The sequence below is a fragment of the Mastomys coucha genome, unplaced genomic scaffold (genome assembly GCF_008632895.1).
Source record: "Mastomys coucha isolate ucsf_1 unplaced genomic scaffold, UCSF_Mcou_1 pScaffold15, whole genome shotgun sequence".
Lineage (NCBI taxonomy): Eukaryota > Metazoa > Chordata > Mammalia > Rodentia > Muridae > Mastomys > Mastomys coucha.
The window spans coordinates 78,041,905-78,059,053 of record NW_022196897.1 but is presented as its reverse complement, the minus strand read 5'-3'; the positions used below and the strand labels follow the sequence as shown (position 1 = coordinate 78,059,053).

Genomic DNA, 17,149 nt, shown 5'->3' with positions numbered 1-17,149 from the left:
TGTGGGGGGTGTAGGGGGGAGCGGGTGAGGTGGGAGCGGGGAGAGGAGGGAGGGTGTTAGTTTCAAAGTAAAGGATATCTGAAGGGGAGACACCCCAGGATACTTCCTTTACTTTTAAGTTCCAGGATTTTGAGAAAGATCAACATGTGAATGCCCCCCCCAAAAAAGTTGCATTTTAGTTAGTTTGTATTTAGATTAATAAACCATGCTCATGACAACCCCTGCCTCCACTTCTGGAGTGCACAGATAACAGCTGTAAATCTAAGACCCTTCCAGGAATGAAGCTCAGACCACTGGCTTCTGGGAGAGGCTTTGCTGGGTCAGGTTTGGTTCCCTACTGTGCTCCAGACACTGTCACCATCTCCTTTTTGTCTTCTGCTTCCTTCTTTGTAGAATAGGTGCAAGCCACGGGGCCTAAAATCCTATAGTTAAAAATAAATAAATAAATAAACACTAGGGCTGGAGAGATGGCTCAGCAGCTAAGAGCTCTGGCTGCTCTTTCTAGGGTCCTGAGTTCAAATCCCAGCAACCACATGGTGGCTCACAACCATCTATATAAGGGGATCTGACGCCCTCTTCTGGCATATAGATGTATATGCAGCAGAGCACTAATAACATTAAATCAATAAAAATTAAAAATAAATATAAACAAACACTAATCCCTAGGCCAGGAGTTTGCCTGCCACCTGGGTTACCTCAAGAAAGGTCACCTTTCCCTGTCCCCAAGGTCAAGGACTAACGACCAGCTTGATCCCCAGAGATTCTCCAGAACTAGCTCAGCCAAAATCAGAAGGAAGAAGGAACTGCAGCTCAAAAGGAAACAAGATCCCGGGAGTTAAGCCCTAAATCATGCAGCTGAGCTTGGCCTGTCAGGCCTTAGAGCGGAGGATTCCCATTCCAGTGCAGGACACAGGAGCCAGGCTGCAACGATCTGAAACCCCAAAGGGCTGCCACTGTCCACACTCCCTGCGGGACCCCCAATCCGTAGTGCTACCATGGAGCTGGGTGGAGACCAGGGAATGGCCAAGCTCCTGGACACCTCATTGCCCTGTGTCCAGCACTCTGTCTCCCACTCAGTGTCGTGATATCTGCTGGCAGCAGGCGCGGTGAGGAGAGACAGTCCCTAGAGCCACCACCACTTACATGCATGCTGGTGGAGTTCACATGTACAAACCCACACATGTTCCTGAAGCCCTGTCTAGAACATCACTTTGGGATTTAAATACATAGGAACACATACTTCTTAAGAATGCACATCTGATTGCACCCAAGCCTAACTTGAAGCCCCTCAAGGGTTCTCACAGCTACAAGCTTCCTTGACTGAGCTCCATTTGTATCCCAGATCCATGTGACATTTCAGCTCCTGCAGCTTTCTCTGAGTCTTGGCCATTTAATTCCTCCTGAACTATTGTTCCCATTCACCCAACAGCTACAGTGGGACTAATGTGACCTCCTGTGCTCATGCCAACCACATACCAAGGCCTACAGGGCTTTCACAGTGAAGGGCCATCCTCTACATGGAAGATGGCCTGGCCCTAGATACGATAGGAACTCTCCCTTCCTGAGACTCAGTTCTGACCTACAGTGTGCAGCCACCGTTCTCTCTGCTCTTCGTTGTCTGATGGCTTTTCTAAGCATGAGGACTTGCCTGGCCTGAGCCCAGAACTCCTGAGGCTAGCCATTCCTCCAACTATGCAGGGCAAACCTCCAGCCCAAGGGGGAAGTGGGGGGTGGGGGGGATGAATGGCTTGATGAAGATTGTCCTGGGGCAGGTGATGGAGATCAATCTGTCTCTTCCTCAGGCCCCAGGAGAAATGACTCAGCTGCCAGTGATCAAAGCAGAGCCCCCAGAAATGAGCCAGTTTCTCAAAGTGTCACCAGGTAAATGTGTACAAGAGAGAGACTCCTTCTGTCCTTCTGATCATGGATAGACGGCATCCGTATAGACCACCCCTGTGCCTCAAAACTCCCACTTCTCCAAATGCTCTCACCTTCCCAATCTCTTGCTCCTTGTCTGTCCATATTCCCTCATCTTCTTCCATTCCTTCCTTACCCAGTCTTTAACCACCATCACTCTATCAACACCTCACTCCATTTACTGACCCTCTTTCCATCCACCAGTCATCTTTTCTTCCATCCATATACCCATCCATCTATCACCTACTCAATTGTTTACCCATCTACCTACCTACTTATCCATCCACCCATCTGTCTGTCCATCCATCCACCCATCTATCCATCCACCCACCCATCTGTCCATCCATCTATCCATCCATCTACCTATCTGTCATCCATTCATCTATGAACCCATCTCTCACTCTACCCACACATCTGTTTATTTAATTACCACCCATCCTATTACCCTGAGACTGGGTCCATATTTTAAAGTCAGAGAAAGGGAATGGAAGGGCATTGGTCAGCCTGAGCCCTATGTGTCTGGTTTGACCTTAATCCCCTCTGGACTTACAGAACTGGGGCTTTAAAAAACTAAATCCTATGAAGCTATGGATAGGGAAGCATGAAACCCAGGAGCTCCTCACCAAGGCTGCAGGGTGCTTCCTCTACACTAGCAAAGATAGGTTGTCTTAGGTAAGATTTTACTGCTGTGAACAGACACTATGACCAAGGCAACTCTTATAAGGACAACATTTAGTTGGGGCTGGCTTGCAGGTTCAGAGGTTCAGTCCATTATCATCAAGGTGAGAGCATGACAGCATCCAGGCAGGCATTGTGCAGGAGGAACTAAGAGTTCTACATCTTCACCTGAAAGCTGCTAGAAAACTGGCTTCCAGGCAGCTAGGACGAGGGTCTTCATAAGTCCATGTACAGTGACACACCTACTCCAACAGGGACACACTTTCTAATAGTGCACCCCCTGGGTCAAGCATATATAAACTATCACAGAGGTGACACTCAGTAATTATCTTTGTGAGTGCCAAGTGTCTTTCTAACAGTACTAGGGGCATCTGATATTCCAGCTCAGGTCAAGGGCTTCTCTCTCAGTACATTTTCTGCAGTGACAGGGCTGGTCCAGCCTATGTTCAGCTGTCCTCATGACGTTAGAGCAGAGATGGAGTACATCCCTACTAACCTAGTCCTCTACCTTTTGCAGAGGACCTCGTGCAGATGCCTCCAACACCCCCCAGCAGCCATGGCAGTGACAGTGACGGCTCCCAGAGTCCCCACTCTCTTCCCCCCTCCAGCCCTGTCCGGCCCATGGCCCGCTCCTCCACGGCCATTTCCACCTCTCCACTCCTCACTGCCCCTCACGTAAGCAACTAGGGACGGGCTGACCCTGGGGGTGAGGTAATGAGTAGGTTCACCCAGTTCCCTGACCAGTGAAGAGGGTCAGGGAGCCCCCAAGTCTGACACGTATCCCATCAGATCTAGGGAGGTGCCCATTTGACAGGTTAAGAGGGGAATGTTTCAGTTCTGCCTCAAGATGAATAGAAACTGAAGGTAGAGAGACGAGGTCCAAGAGGGCCTAGATGCAACACTGTTATGGAACCAAGATGAGAATCTGATGTTTCTGAGCCCTGGTGAGTGACCCAGGCTATCTCCAAGAAGCACTTTTGTGGGGTAAAATGGAAGAGACTCTGAACCCTGAGGAGGTCATGGATCCTCCTAATTGGAATTGTGGGAAAGGGCCTGAGGCGGGTGCTGTTTAGGGGACCCTAGAAGAATGAGCTTTGAAACTGGATTCTGGGGCAGGATAGATGAAGGGGCCTCCCAGAACCATTCAAACACTTGATCTGTGTTACCGGACCTAACTCAGATCCCTCCCCTTCTCCAAGGAGGAAACAGGGTCGGAGAGTTGGGTGTGTAGGTAGTACACAGTGGTGCTTGAGTTTGAACCCAGAATTGTCTGCTTTCTCCAGAAACTGCAGGGGACATCAGGACCACTGCTCTTGACAGAAGAGGAGAAGCGAACCTTGATCGCCGAGGGTTATCCTATCCCCACCAAACTCCCCCTCACTAAGGCTGAGGAGAAGGCTTTGAAGAGAGTACGAAGGAAAATTAAGAACAAGGTAAGACTAATCCCTGCCCTAGGACTATGGGAACATTTCCACTGACCGGGGCCTCGGCCCCTCGGTGATGTCAGCTCTGACACTGGGGATTGCCCTGGAAGGGGATACTCGGCCATGGTAACCCCTCTTTTGGAACCTCCTCCTCAGATCTCTGCCCAGGAGAGCCGCCGCAAGAAGAAGGAGTATGTGGAATGTCTAGAAAAGAAGTAAGTGTCATGTTCAGACAGGGACCCCAGCCTGGTGTGCTGTCCTCAGCCAGAGGCCTGGCTGCAGGCAGTGGGATGGCTGAGAGACAGAGGAGTCTGTGGGGATGCCCTGAGCCTGTGCCTGCTTGATCCTTCCAGGGTGGAGACATATACATCAGAGAACAATGAGCTCTGGAAGAAAGTTGAAACCCTAGAGACGGCCAACAGGTGAGTGGTACCCTGTGTCCCACCTTCCCCACTAAAGGCAGTGGCTGGCTCTGGGAGGCAGGAGAGAAGAGAGATAGATAACCAGCTCAGGGTGATAGCCCAACATGTACCCCATGACCTGGAAGCTCTGATGTCCTGCCAGTCCCTGGCTTCCCAGGTGTCCCTGACAGCACATAACTCCAGACTTCTGACAGGCTGGTAAGATGCTCAAGTAAGACTGTGCAGGGCAGAAACATTCCAGGTATGCTCCTCAGCCTTAGCATTGTCTTTCAACTTGTTAGAAATGCTTATTCTCTCTTCCAGGGCATGATTGTTCATGCCTCAAAGGCAAGCAGATCTATGTAAGTTCAAGGCCATCCTGGTCTACCTAGAGAGCTCCAGGATAGGCAGGACAGTGTAGATAGACTCTGTCTCAAACAAAGAAAAAGAAAGAAGTGCGTGTTCTCAGACCCAGAGTTAGGTCTATCGAATCATTTACTGCAGAGGTAGGGACCAGCAATCTGTGTAGATTTTATTTTGTTTTGAGAGAGTCTCATATAATCCAGGCTAGCTTCAGACTTGCTAAGTAGCCGAGGAAAGCCTAGGACTCCTGAGTTCTCTGCCTCTACCTCCTAAGTAGTAGGGTTCAAGCATGTGTCCCTGTACCTGGCTGCCAGCAGTGTTGCTGTGGTTTATCGGTTTTATGTGCATGAGTGTTTTGCCTGGTGTCTGTGCACATGTGCATGCAATGCCCATAGAGGCCACAAGAGGGTGGTGGATCCCCTGAAACTAGAGTTCCAGACAATTATGAGCTGCCACATGGATGCTGGGAACTGAGCCCAGGTCCTCTGGAAGAGTGGTTGGTGCTTTTAACTCTTGAGCCTTCTCGCTAGCCCCTTCAATCAGTGCTTTAGTAGGTCCCTAGAGCAGTTCCCATACTACTAAATCTGATGGCCAGGACCTCTGCTACTCAAAGCCAGCTCCCCATATAGCCTGTGAACTTGTGGAAATCAGGAATTTCAGGACTTTCCTAAGATTGCTGGGCCAGAATATACATTGTGCGTGTGTGCGTGCGTGCGTGCATGGGTATGTGTGTGTGTGTGAGGCCGGGGTTGGGCAGCCATACCCAGCCTTCCTTTTTTCCTTCCTTCCTTCCTTCCTTCCTTCCTTCCTTCCTTCCTTCCTTTCTCCTTCCTTCCTTTCTTTTTTAATTTGAGACAAGGTTTTTATTATTATTATTATTAACATGGCTGTCCTGGAAGCTGTTAATGTACACCAGGATAGCCCCAAACTCACAGAGACCCAGTTGCCTCTGTGTCCTGAGTGCTGGGAATAAAGGGATATGCCACCATGCCCAGCTTATGCCTGGCTTTTTTTACATGGGTGTTGGGGATACAAATTCAGATCCTTGTGCTTGGCCAATAGCACTGTACCTGCTAAGCCATCCCTCCAGCTCCCAAACTGCATTTTAACAAGTACCCTGGATGACTCCATTGCATTGGTGTGAGAAATATTAGTCTCGGGAAACCGGCATGGCCCCTGGCTTGTAGCATAAAACCACAGATTTGGCCTCTGGGCTCTGATTTCTCGCTCCAGTCTGCTACTGTCCGTAACTCAACTGTTCCTTGTGAGCGTCTCTAGACCTCAGTATTCTTGGTGACAGTGATGTGACACTAGCGTGGCTAACAAGATTGATATGAGGCTCTATAAGACACAACAACCCAAACCAACATGGTCTGTGGCATTAATCTTTAATTTATCTTTAATGCTTGCTTCTTGGTTTCACCCCCTTTATAATACTGTTCTGATTCTAGATATTGTACACACTCCACAAATGCTTTACCACTATGCTAAACTCCCTTGCTTTGTGTTTAGTTTTCTGTCTGTTTACATTTTTTAAGGTTTTTTTTTGTTTGTTTGTTTTGCTTTGTTTTGTTTTGTTTTGTTTTTTGAGTATGTGTGTGTGCACACCATGGTGTGTCTGTGCAGGTCAGACAGCAAATTGAAGTAGTCAGTTCTCTCCTTCTGCCCTGTAGGTACTAGGGATGGGATTTGGGCTATCAGCCTTGCTGGCAAGTACTTTTATGTGCTGAGCCATTTAACTGCCCCTGTTCCTTTTTGAAACATGTTCTCATGTAGCCAGACTGACCACAAACTCATTATGTCGCTGAGGCTATCCTTGAACTCCTGCTCCTCTTCCCCTCTTGACGTCCTGGCCCAATGCAAGGCTTCTTCTAGGAGCCCACCACCTAGCCTAACCTGAGTGCTCAATTTTTGGAAACAGGGTTTTTCTGTGTTGTAGCTCAGTCCTGAACTTCCTGTGTACCCAGTCATCCTTCTGTTTCCCAGCATCAGAAGAACTTGCTCCACATTTTCTCCTGTCCTTTCTCAGACCCAGCTTCTCAGGCAGGAATCAGGGGAGGGGCGGAGCCTTCAAACCTCACCCAGCTACCTCGGCCCTTAAAACTCTCAGAGTTTTAAGGCTATTTCGCCACCTGCTGTCCACTTCAGGAACTGCATGAACACAGCTGGGTGGAGAAGTGCAGTAGTAATGTTAACAAGTTTTTGTGTACCCAAAGGATTTCTGTATTGGGTAGTACCTAGTTCTTGCCCTCAGTTAGCAACTGAGACTACCATGGAACTCCCCAAATAAAGCTACTGTGTTACAGGTGCTGTGGTAATGGTAAAGCAGCAACAAATTAACATAAGCAAGGGCCCATTTACTGACTGCACTACACACTGTGTCAAGTGTCTTTCTTAAGGAATCAGGGTGCTGTGGGGGGCAGAGGAGGAGAGTCAATGTCTCTGTGACTGGTACTGGATAAGAATAAGAAATCTAGCCTTCCAGGAGAAGAGTCAGGAGTAAGAGTTAGGCACCCCTAAGCTTCTACAGGATGACCCAGCTTCCCACCATGAGGTAGGTCCCAGAGTCCCAAGCCAGGCTGCAGAGGCCCCTACCAGGAGGTAACCTTTTATATCTTGACTACAATGGTCATCAAAACATAGAGGCCCAGTCAGGAGCCAGCCAAGGCTCTTCAGAAGAGGCCAGGATGCAGACGTGGCTGCTGTGCCTGAGCCCCCACAGTGACTCCTGTGCCTTCCTCAGGACCCTGCTCCAGCAGCTGCAGAAACTCCAGACTCTAGTCACCAGCAAGATCTCCAGACCTTACAAGATGGCGGCCACGCAGACCGGCACTTGCCTCATGGTAGGTGCTACTCCTTAGCACAAGGCAGCAAGGGGAAGCTCTTCTTGAGGCTAGCCCTCTAGGACAGTGAGCAGAGCCTGAAGGGGCAGTGACCTGTCCAGGACAGTTCTAACAGGTGTGTCAATGATGCCACTAAATCTAGTGAAAGACAGGTCCTTGGGAAAGTGGCTTCTAGATTCAAGGAGTGTGATTCTTCTTGGAGTAGGTGATAGGGAGAAAGTAAAGGAGCCCCCCCCCCGAGCCCCCAAGGCTAGGGGAACACCTAGACAGGCTCAGCCTCTGGGTGGCTCTCTTTCATTGGTCTGTCCTCCCAAGTAAGCACACATTGCCTCTGACATTCTTCCGGCAGAGCCTTGCTGGAGGTCCCCTGGGACTCTTGGCTCCTTCTCTGGCTCAGGCTGAGAATGTGGTGTGGCCATATGTCCCTCTCCCTGGTCACAGTTGCAACCCTCCCTTCCCCCTTCCCCTTTCTCCCTTTCCTGACTTCTCTTCCCTGTGGGTGAGAACCACACAGAACCCCTCCCTCTGGTCTCTGGTACTGCCTTTCATGTCACTAGATTGGGTTGAAGGTGACTTGAGCAGCCTATGTCTGCTTCCAAGAGAGCAAGAGACCACACTTCCAGAAAGGAGCCAGCTCTGGGGAGGCATTTGGGGCAAAGCACTGATCCTTTTGCATCCAGTGCTTTGGAGTGAGGAGAGTTGGGGGTGGCCACTCTTGTAGGCCTGCCCTGCCCCAGATCTGATGGCTGCTCTGTCCACTACTAGGTGGCAGCCTTGTGCTTCGTTCTGGTGCTGGGCTCCCTTGTGCCCTGCCTTCCTGCATTCTCTTCCGGCTCAATGACTGTGAAAGAAGACCCTATCGCAGCTGACAGCGTCTACGCAGCCAGTCAGAGTAAGTACCTTGCAAACTCTGGGTGAAGGCCAGTTACTAGAGAGAAGCCGTATCAGGTGCACTGGCGCACCTTTTATCCCAGCACTCTGGAGGCAGAGGCAGGTGGATCTCTATGAGTTTGAGACCAGCCCAGTCTACATGAGGAGTTCCAGACCAGCCAGGGATACATTTGTGAGACCCCCGTCTCCAAAAAGTCTGGAGTGCTGGAGAGATGGCTTGGGACTGGCTGCTCTTCCAGAGGACCCAGGTTTGATGCCGAACCACCCCTATGGTGGCTCACAGCCACCTGCAACTCCAGTTCCAGGGGATCTGAAGCCATATTCTAGTCACCGAGGACACCACACACAGGTAGTGCACAGACACAATGTCAGGCAAACCATCCATACACATTTAAAAAAAAATAGATTTTTTAAAGGAGATTTGGATTGGTGTTATCTCATTCTAAACTCTAATTTTGCAGATGGAATAACAGAGCCCTAGTGAGGGTCTATGACCTTTTAATGTTAGTTGTAGAATTGGGATCAGACTCTTTTTTATTATTTTTTTAATATGTATTTATTTTATGTATGTGAGTACACTGTTGCTGTCTTCAGCTACACCTGAAGAGCACATAGGATCCCATTACAGATGGTAGTGAGCCACCATGTGGTTGCTGGGAATTGAACTCAGGACCTCTGGAAGAGCAGTCAGTGCTCTTAACCCCTGAGCCATCTCTCCAGCCCCGGGACTAGACTCTTAAGTCTGTCTCTCTGAGATCCTTTGGCGCGACTTGGAGAGGGCAGCCTTAGAGGGCAGAAGAGTGTTCTAGGTCTGACTTCCGTGAATGAGCCAGGGACAGCAAATGAGTGTCCGTCATCAGTCATTTCTGATGTGGTAGAGTCTGCGTGACAGTGTTAAGAAAGCCTCCAAGGGCCAGGCAGTGGTGGTGCACGCCTTTAACCCAGAACTTGGGAGGCAGAGGCAGGCGGATTTCTGAGTTCAAGGCCAGCCTGGTATACAAAGTGAGTTCTCTTGGCCTCTCTAGATGTTGATTTCTAGCCCCCAAAAGCTGCTGTTCTCAGTGTACAGTAGGTAAGCATACACCTTGACTTGTGGAATAGCTTCTGATGTGAGGGGAATGATCAGCAAGGGAAGAGCCAGTATAGAGAACAGCAAAGAACGGAATGGCTTTCAGAGGTAGAGGCCACTTCCGGTAGGGCCATGGAAGAACTTCTAGGCCGCCCTTCATAAGCCAGGAGCATGAATCTTACGTGGCTGAAGAGAAAGAGGAAACAGATGAGACGTCAGAGAGAGGGGAGAGCAGGGAGTGTGTGAAGAGGAGGGATACTGCGGGCGGGCGGGGGATGGGGAGAGGGCAGTGAGCAAGACAGAGAGCCTGAAAGGGAGGAGAGGAGCTGGGAGGAGAACTAAGAGGAGAGGGTTGTGATGGGGCGGTGGGGCTGGCGCAGGGGCGGGGCGAGGGGCGGTGCACAGGCTCAGAGAGCCAGGCTATCAAGGCCAGAGGAGAGGAGGCAGACACAAAAGAGGAGGGGCTGTGCTAAAGTACAAACCGGAGGGAGGGGGAGGGAGGGGGAGGGAGGGCATGAATGAGCCTCTAGAGGGAGTGCAGCACGGGGCAGGGCAGAGGGCACCTCTGAGGAAGGAGGTGGCTTGTTGAGCGGGCTGGTTTCCGGACTGCAGCTTCACACAATGCCAGGGGCCGCCCTTTCCATAGATTCTCATAGATTAAACCTAGCAAGGGAAGCCGGGAGGCAGGCAGCAGACTGGAGCCAGGAAGCCAATTTACGGGGACCCTTGATGATGAGCTCGGGGAAGCAGGGCTTAAAACACCTCATTCCCAGGGCTTCCTGTGAGGTTTAATTTGCGTTAAGCTAAGGGCTTTATATAATGCCTGGCACAAGTATCCAACAAACATTCATTTTTCTCCCCTTGACTTCCCAGAGGAACTAGACTAGAAGAGAAAAAAAAAGTTTTCCTTAAGTCTCTCAGGAAGTGAGTGGCACCCGGAGGATTAGAACTCAGCTCTCAGCAGGTCCTACCAGTGTGATTCCAGCTTCTTAGGTCAGGCTGGAAGATCGTAGGTGGAAGGCTTACCCGGGTTACAGAATTAATTAATGGCCTGCCTGAGCAACTTAGTGAGACCCCATCTCAATATAAACTACAGAGAGAAAGAGGCAGTGGTGGCACATGCCTTTAATCCCAGCACTTGGGAGGCAGAGGCAGGCGGATTTCTGAGTTCGAGGCCAGCCTGGTCTACAAAGTGAGTTCCAGGACAGCCAGAGCTATACAGAGAAACCCTGTCTTGAAAATAAAAATTAAAATAAATAAATAAAAATAAGAGAAAGAGAGAGTCTTCATATGCTGGTGATAGTGTATTGGCCTAGCTTTCATGAAGCTCTGGGTTCAGTCCTTAATACAGGAGGGGAAAATCCCAGTTTCCAGAAAGCAAAGCAAGTGCTGTCTCCCTCGGAAGTGCTACACTTTTGTGAGCTCACGATTTTACAAAGCACAGTTTAATCACTTATTCTGTATTTACTCATCGAATCCTTGAATCTCCATCAGGTTGGTTATACTATTCCCTACTTTACAGATCAACAAACTGACGCTCAGCAAAATCAGAGCAGAGTGTGTGACTAACCTAAAACCACACAGCCAGAGATCCTTGGGGCTAGGAATAAGAGTCGAGCCTGTAAGATGTCAGAGGCTGTACTCTTTTCAATGCCTAGCACGTGAATGAGGCAATTCAGGCAGAGGGAGCACGCCTGAGGATCATCCATGGATCACCCTGGTTTTTTTTCCCCAGTGCCGTCCCGGAGCCTACTGTTCTATGATGATGGGGCAGGCTCATGGGAAGATGGCCGAGGTGCTCTACTACCTGTGGAGCCCCCAGAAGGCTGGGAGCTCAAACCCGGGGGTCCAGCAGAGCCCAGGCCCCAGGACCACCTCCGACATGACCATGCGGACAGCATCCACGAGACCACCAAGTACTTGAGAGAGACCTGGCCGGAGGACACTGATGACAATGGCACCAGCCCTAACTTCTCCCACCCCAAGGAGTGGTTCCATGACAGGTGAGCAGAGGGACAGCCTTCCAGGGTCCCAGGCTGTAACCACCCTTAGCCACGTGTTCCCAGGGGGAGGGGTCCCTGGTCAAGTCCCTGTTCACAGCTGAATGACAGGTACCTCAGGGCAGATTCATCCCTGGATCCTCTTCTCTTCCCAGGGATTTGGGCCCCAATACCACCATCAAACTCTCCTAGGCCACTCTGAGACCCAGGACACAGGACGGACACCCTGGCACCCAGAAGAGGCGTTCTCTTGCTCGATGACCCAGATCCAGCTCACACCCCTGTCCCCCAGGACCCTCTGCCCCGGGAGAAAGGGTCTTTCTTCTCTCCAGCCCTCCGGGTCCCTGTAGTGGCTGGGGACCCTCTATGTCCCCAGACACTTGGACTGCTCCCCGGGGCCGACCACTCTGTTCCCACCTTTTCCTCCCACAACTATCCGTCCTCCTCTGATAAACCACTCACTGGGCCACCCCTTTCCTTCCCATAGTGACCAACACAACCACTGTTCCTGGCCCCCTCATACACAAACACACAAGCAGACATGCACACATAAACACACACCCCCACCTCCTACTGTACAGAGACCAAGAACAGAAATCGTTTGTAAATAATGAACCTTATTTTTTATTATTGCCAATCCTCTAAGATATTGTATTTTACAAATCTCCCTCCCATCACCTCTCCCTTTATTTTGTATTTTATAAAGTTAGTGCGGGCTTTGCTACCCCTTGGCCTGGGACAGAGGGACACCCCACCCTCACCAGGCCTCCCCGTGCCGCTGCCCAAGCTGCTGGGCCTTTTTAATTGCCAGACTGCTCCTCCACCAGCTCAGCACACGCTTTAAGAAAGCAAAATTAAAAAAAAAAAAAAAGATTCAGCATCAATCCTGACTCTGTGTGTGCTTTGTGAGGGGTCCGGGAGTGGGGAGGGGAGGAGGGTTAGCTTATATTTTTGTGGGGAGTGTGAAAGGGTGCCTGGTGAGAAAGCCTTGCTGTCTGGAGACTTTTGTCCAGCTAGTCACCAAATTTGGACTGGAGAACTCAAATACAATGGCCAGAACCAAATTTAAAAAATTAAAAACAAACAAAAAACAGTTTGATACATTTGTTATGTATTAACAGTGTTAATACATTTGTAATCTCAGCCAAGATGGGGGACAGAGACAGGCAAACCTCATGGTTTCCTGTCCACAGGCTAACTGCCCACAGGTACACATCACTGTGGTGCAGCACTGTGGAGGCAAAGGCAAGCAGAGCCCTGAGTTCAAGGCCAGACTAGTCTACATTTCAAGTTTCAGGCCAACCAAGGCTTCACAGTGAGATTCTCTCTTCAGAGAATAAAAGAGATGGCTCAGCTGTTAAGAGCAACTGGCTGCTCTTCCAGCGGACCTGAGTTCAAATCCCAGCAACCACATGGTGGCTCACAGCTGTCTGTAATGGGATCTGATGCCACCTTCTGTGTCTGGAGACAACTACATAAAATAAATATTTAAACAAAGAAAGAAAGAAAGAAAGAAAGAAAGAAAGAAAGAAAGAAAGAAAAGAAAGAAAGAAAGAAAGGAAAAGTTATAAGGCAAGAACCTAACTCCTGAAAGTTGTCCTATGACCTCCACATGCACAGTGTGCATGCAAACACACAGGGGCATGCACAAGGAGGAGGAGAGGGGAGGGGAAGGAGGAAGAGAAGACCTAAACATGCAAATCCAGGGCTGAAGAGAAATGGTTCCCAGCTGAGGTTAGGAAACAGCCAGCATCTGGCCATGTGATAACTTAGGGGCTTGGTCTACAGACGGGAAGGAGGGAAAAGCTGAACACCAGGGAAGATGGTGGCAGTGAGGAGGAAGAAGCAGCGTGAAGAGAGACTGAGATAGAATGAGGAAAGGGAGAAGGCATGGAAAGTGAAGTCTAGGACTATAGAGAAGACAGGTGGTGGCGATGGTGGCCACAGCAGTGGCACATGCCTTTAATCCCAGCACTTGGGAAGCAGAGGCAGGCGGATTTCTGAGTTCAAGGCCAGCCTGGTCTGCAGAGTGTTCCAGGACAGCCAGGGCTACACAGAGAAACCCTGTCTTGAAAAACCAAAAAAGAAAGGGGCGGGGCAGCTTTAAGACAGGGTGACCAGAGTGTCAAATGCCATGGAGATGAGAAGGCAGAGTGAGGTCCCTGTGCCCTTGGGAGGATCTCTGCTGAGAGCAGCTGTGGCAGAAGTGAAGGGGAGGTGAGAATGCAGGGGTGGGGTGGGGGTGGGGGGGCTTGGAGTGAAGGTTGGGGGAGGGAGGAGGTGAGAACTGGGGTTGGAGTGAAGGCTGGGGTGGGGGGCAAGGTCAGGAGCAGTTCAGGCTGTTCTCCACACAATAGGAGACTGACTGGGATTGTTTCCAGAAGACAGACTATAGAAAGGAAACTGAAGGCACCACCAGAAGAGATGGTGGCGGTGGTGGGAGTGGGAGAGCCAGGGGAAGGGTTCACTAAGGGGCAGGTTTCCTATGTGTGAGGAAAGAGGGGAGATGGAAACTGTGAGGCTTGGGCCAGGGCGACAGGGAGTTGAAATGAAGAGAAAAGGACAATTTCAGACAGCCCTGCAGAATAACAGGAGTCACGCCTCTTCATGTGTGTGGTTCTGTGCTGATCCAGGAGCTCAGACAAGACACAGTTCCTGAGAGTAAAGGACTTGAAGCATTCTCTCATTCTTCACTAGCACCAAGAACTATGAATAACCCAGTAGGAACTGAAATAGTCCATAGAGAGACCTCCTCCCACCCCCACTCTACAGGGCTTGACACGCAGGGTTTTGCCCCTGTGCTCAACCACTGACATACATTCCCCTGGGGACACTTTTGGTTTTTGTGTATGTATGTTTAGATGGAACTTATTACACAGGCCAGATTAACCTCAAACTCACCTATCTTTGCCTCCTAATTGCTGGGATTAGAGTGTGCACCACCACATTTGGCCAAGAAGGGTATTTTACATATGTAAAAACAAAACCAATGTTCAGGGCTAGAAAGATGGCTCAGCAGTTGGGACTGTGTATTGCTCTTGCAGAGGACCCAAGTTGGGTTCCTACCTCTCCTGATTTCCACGGGCTCAGGCACACACACACACACACACACACACACACACACACACACACAGAGAGAGAGAGAGAGAGAGAGAGAGAGAGGCCCTAAAGGCCATTCAGCTAATACCAATGCTGCTGTAGGAATCCAGGTCTACTGGCTTCACCCCAGTCCCTGATGTTCCTTTGTTGTCTCCCTTCCTCCTTATTCTATAACTGAACAAGAGACTTTATTCTCAGGGTTTCCTGAAGCCCATGGCTAGCAAGTAGTCACCTGGGGTCAGCTCCTTATGGAGGTCCATCCAAGATGTTTGCCCAGCCTGTGTGAGGGTTGACTCCCTCCCACAAGTCACCTATTGACAGTGCTTCCTCAGGGCCCTATTCCTGCCTCTAAGTGGATGCATCTGCAGTAATGGAGCAATAGTTCCACACTGTCAGTTCTGGCAGCTTGCTTTGCCATATCCCATGTGACAGCTTTCACAATGAGCGATCCTGCTTCGATAGCCACAACAAACCCTTTGTTATAGCTAGAAACCAAAGCTCTGAAGACAGGGTGAATAGCTGAGGGAGAAGCCACGAGCAGAGCTGGGCCAGACAAGGCTCTAGATCCAGGATGGCTGGACCAGCCCAGGAACCACCTGACCAAAATGAACACCTGTGTGGTGTGGGTAAAAAGTACCTTGTAGGTCCCCCCAGGGGGTGGAGGATGTAGGCCTGAATCCTAGGCTCCAAATGAACCTTAGTTGCTTGGTCATCAGAGTGGCTAAGTACATGGTCTCTGAGGTATGTGCTGTCTACCTAATCTATTTAATGTCTCCAAGCCCCAGGGAGCTCCTCTGTAAAATGGTACCCACCCTCCTGTTAGAGAAGTCAATGAAAGTTTGCCAGGAAAATGCTTAGTACCAGATCCATTATACAGTAAACATCAGTAACTGTTCTCTAAGTGCTATGGTAATGGGTGGGCTGGGACCAGAGGAGTGAGATGCAACTTCAAAAGGCTGCATGCAGAAGGTGGTGAGGCTGGCTGGGGAGAGGGCTTGTGTTTTTCTCTTCTTGGGAAGGGAGCCAAGCCATAGCTTAAAGATAATGCAGCCAGCAGCTGGCCTTAAGTAGGGACGGGTGAGGATGGTGGAATGAAGCCTGCTTTAAAAAGCCCTAAGTGGGGAGAGCTCTGCAGGAAAGAGCTAAACAAAAACCCAACCTGGGAACCCAGCAGCTAGGCAGCTGCTGAGTGAATGTCAAACCCAGCCAGTACTACCATAATTCATGGTGTAGGAAGCTACTCTGGGCCAGGTTGCTTGGAAATCAAAGCCAGGAGTCCTGGAAGGGCAAACTCAAGGGCAGCAGTGGTGCAGAATGGGGACCCCCTCCATGCCCCAGCAGCATGGCTTCAAGGAGAAAGATGCTTTGTGGCCAAGGGTATTTAGTCTAATCCCTTTACCCAAAGAGGGGCTTGCTGGGCCGCGGAGATGTGAGAAGCAAATGTTAGCAGACCTTTGCAGTTTTACAGGGTAGAGAGAAGGGGGAGGGGCTGTCACAGCAGTAGAGCAGAGAGAAAGGACACGGGTGCTGGTACCAGAAGGCATGGACTTAAATCCAAGTGCATTACCACTCACCAGGAGCTATTCTGAGAAACAAAATCATTGAATACCATTTCTACGTCCTCTGCAGCACGGGGGAAGTGATAATATCTACCACTCAGGGATGTGGTTAGGGACAAACGACATGGTCGCTACTGTTAGAGTGTACAGGGTACGCCCGATGAGACACCCAAGAAATCTCTGCACTAGAATATTCAGAAGGACTTCATGGGGTGGGTTGGAGGATGGATGGATGCCCTTTCCATATGAGAGACAAAGAAGGGCAGAGGATAACCTGAGCAAAGGTGTAGAACAGGACTACCTTGTCCAGGGTGGAGAATATCAGAGAACTCCCAAACAGCCCCATTGTCTCCCTTTGTGAGTCTGGTCCCTCCCACTTTCCCACATTCGAAAGCGTGGGGAAAAAAAAAACAAAGATTGCACAGACATCTGCTCAGAGACCAGGGGAGGCTAGGAAGAAGCCACTCGGATGGACAATCAGAGGTGCCATTATGGAAAAGAACTTTTTTTGTTTATTTGTTTGTTTTGTTGTTTTGCTTTTTTCAAGACAGAGTTTCTCTGTGTGTAGCCCTGGCTTTTCTGGAACTCATTCTCTATAGACCAGGCTATCCTCAAACTCAGAGATCCTCCTGCCTCTGCTCCTGTGTGCTGGGATTAAAGGCAGGCACCGGCAATGCCAAGCTGGAAAACAAATTTTTTGGGTGAGCTTTCAAAGTCTGTGATCGGGAGAAATTTCAGATAGAGGGGCAACTAGATGATGCTGTGAAGAACTGGTACCAATTTCAGAATAAGATTCAATTCAAGCCGGCCAGTGGTGGCGCACACCTTTAATCCCCACATTTGGGAGGCAAAGGCAGGAGGATTTCTGAGTTCGAGGCCAGTCTGGTCTACGGAGTGAGTTTCAG

The 17,149-nt window shown here is 49.9% G+C and overlaps 1 protein-coding gene across 1 annotated transcript in view; it reads left to right on the top strand.

Moving 5' to 3' along the window:
* Creb3l1 (cAMP responsive element binding protein 3 like 1) overlaps positions 1–12,470 on the top strand; it is a 40,791-nt gene extending 28,321 nt beyond the window's left edge. The window contains exons 4-12 of the mRNA XM_031371057.1: positions 1,803–1,881; positions 3,113–3,270; positions 3,879–4,028; positions 4,176–4,234; positions 4,373–4,441; positions 7,527–7,626; positions 8,392–8,518; positions 11,322–11,589; positions 11,742–12,470. Coding sequence (XP_031226917.1) covers positions 1,803–1,881; positions 3,113–3,270; positions 3,879–4,028; positions 4,176–4,234; positions 4,373–4,441; positions 7,527–7,626; positions 8,392–8,518; positions 11,322–11,589; positions 11,742–11,778 — 1,047 coding nt within the window. The 3' untranslated portion in view covers positions 11,779–12,470. The remainder of the gene's footprint in view (positions 1–1,802; positions 1,882–3,112; positions 3,271–3,878; positions 4,029–4,175; positions 4,235–4,372; positions 4,442–7,526; positions 7,627–8,391; positions 8,519–11,321; positions 11,590–11,741) is intronic.
* The last annotated feature ends 4,679 nt before the right edge of the window (positions 12,471–17,149 follow it).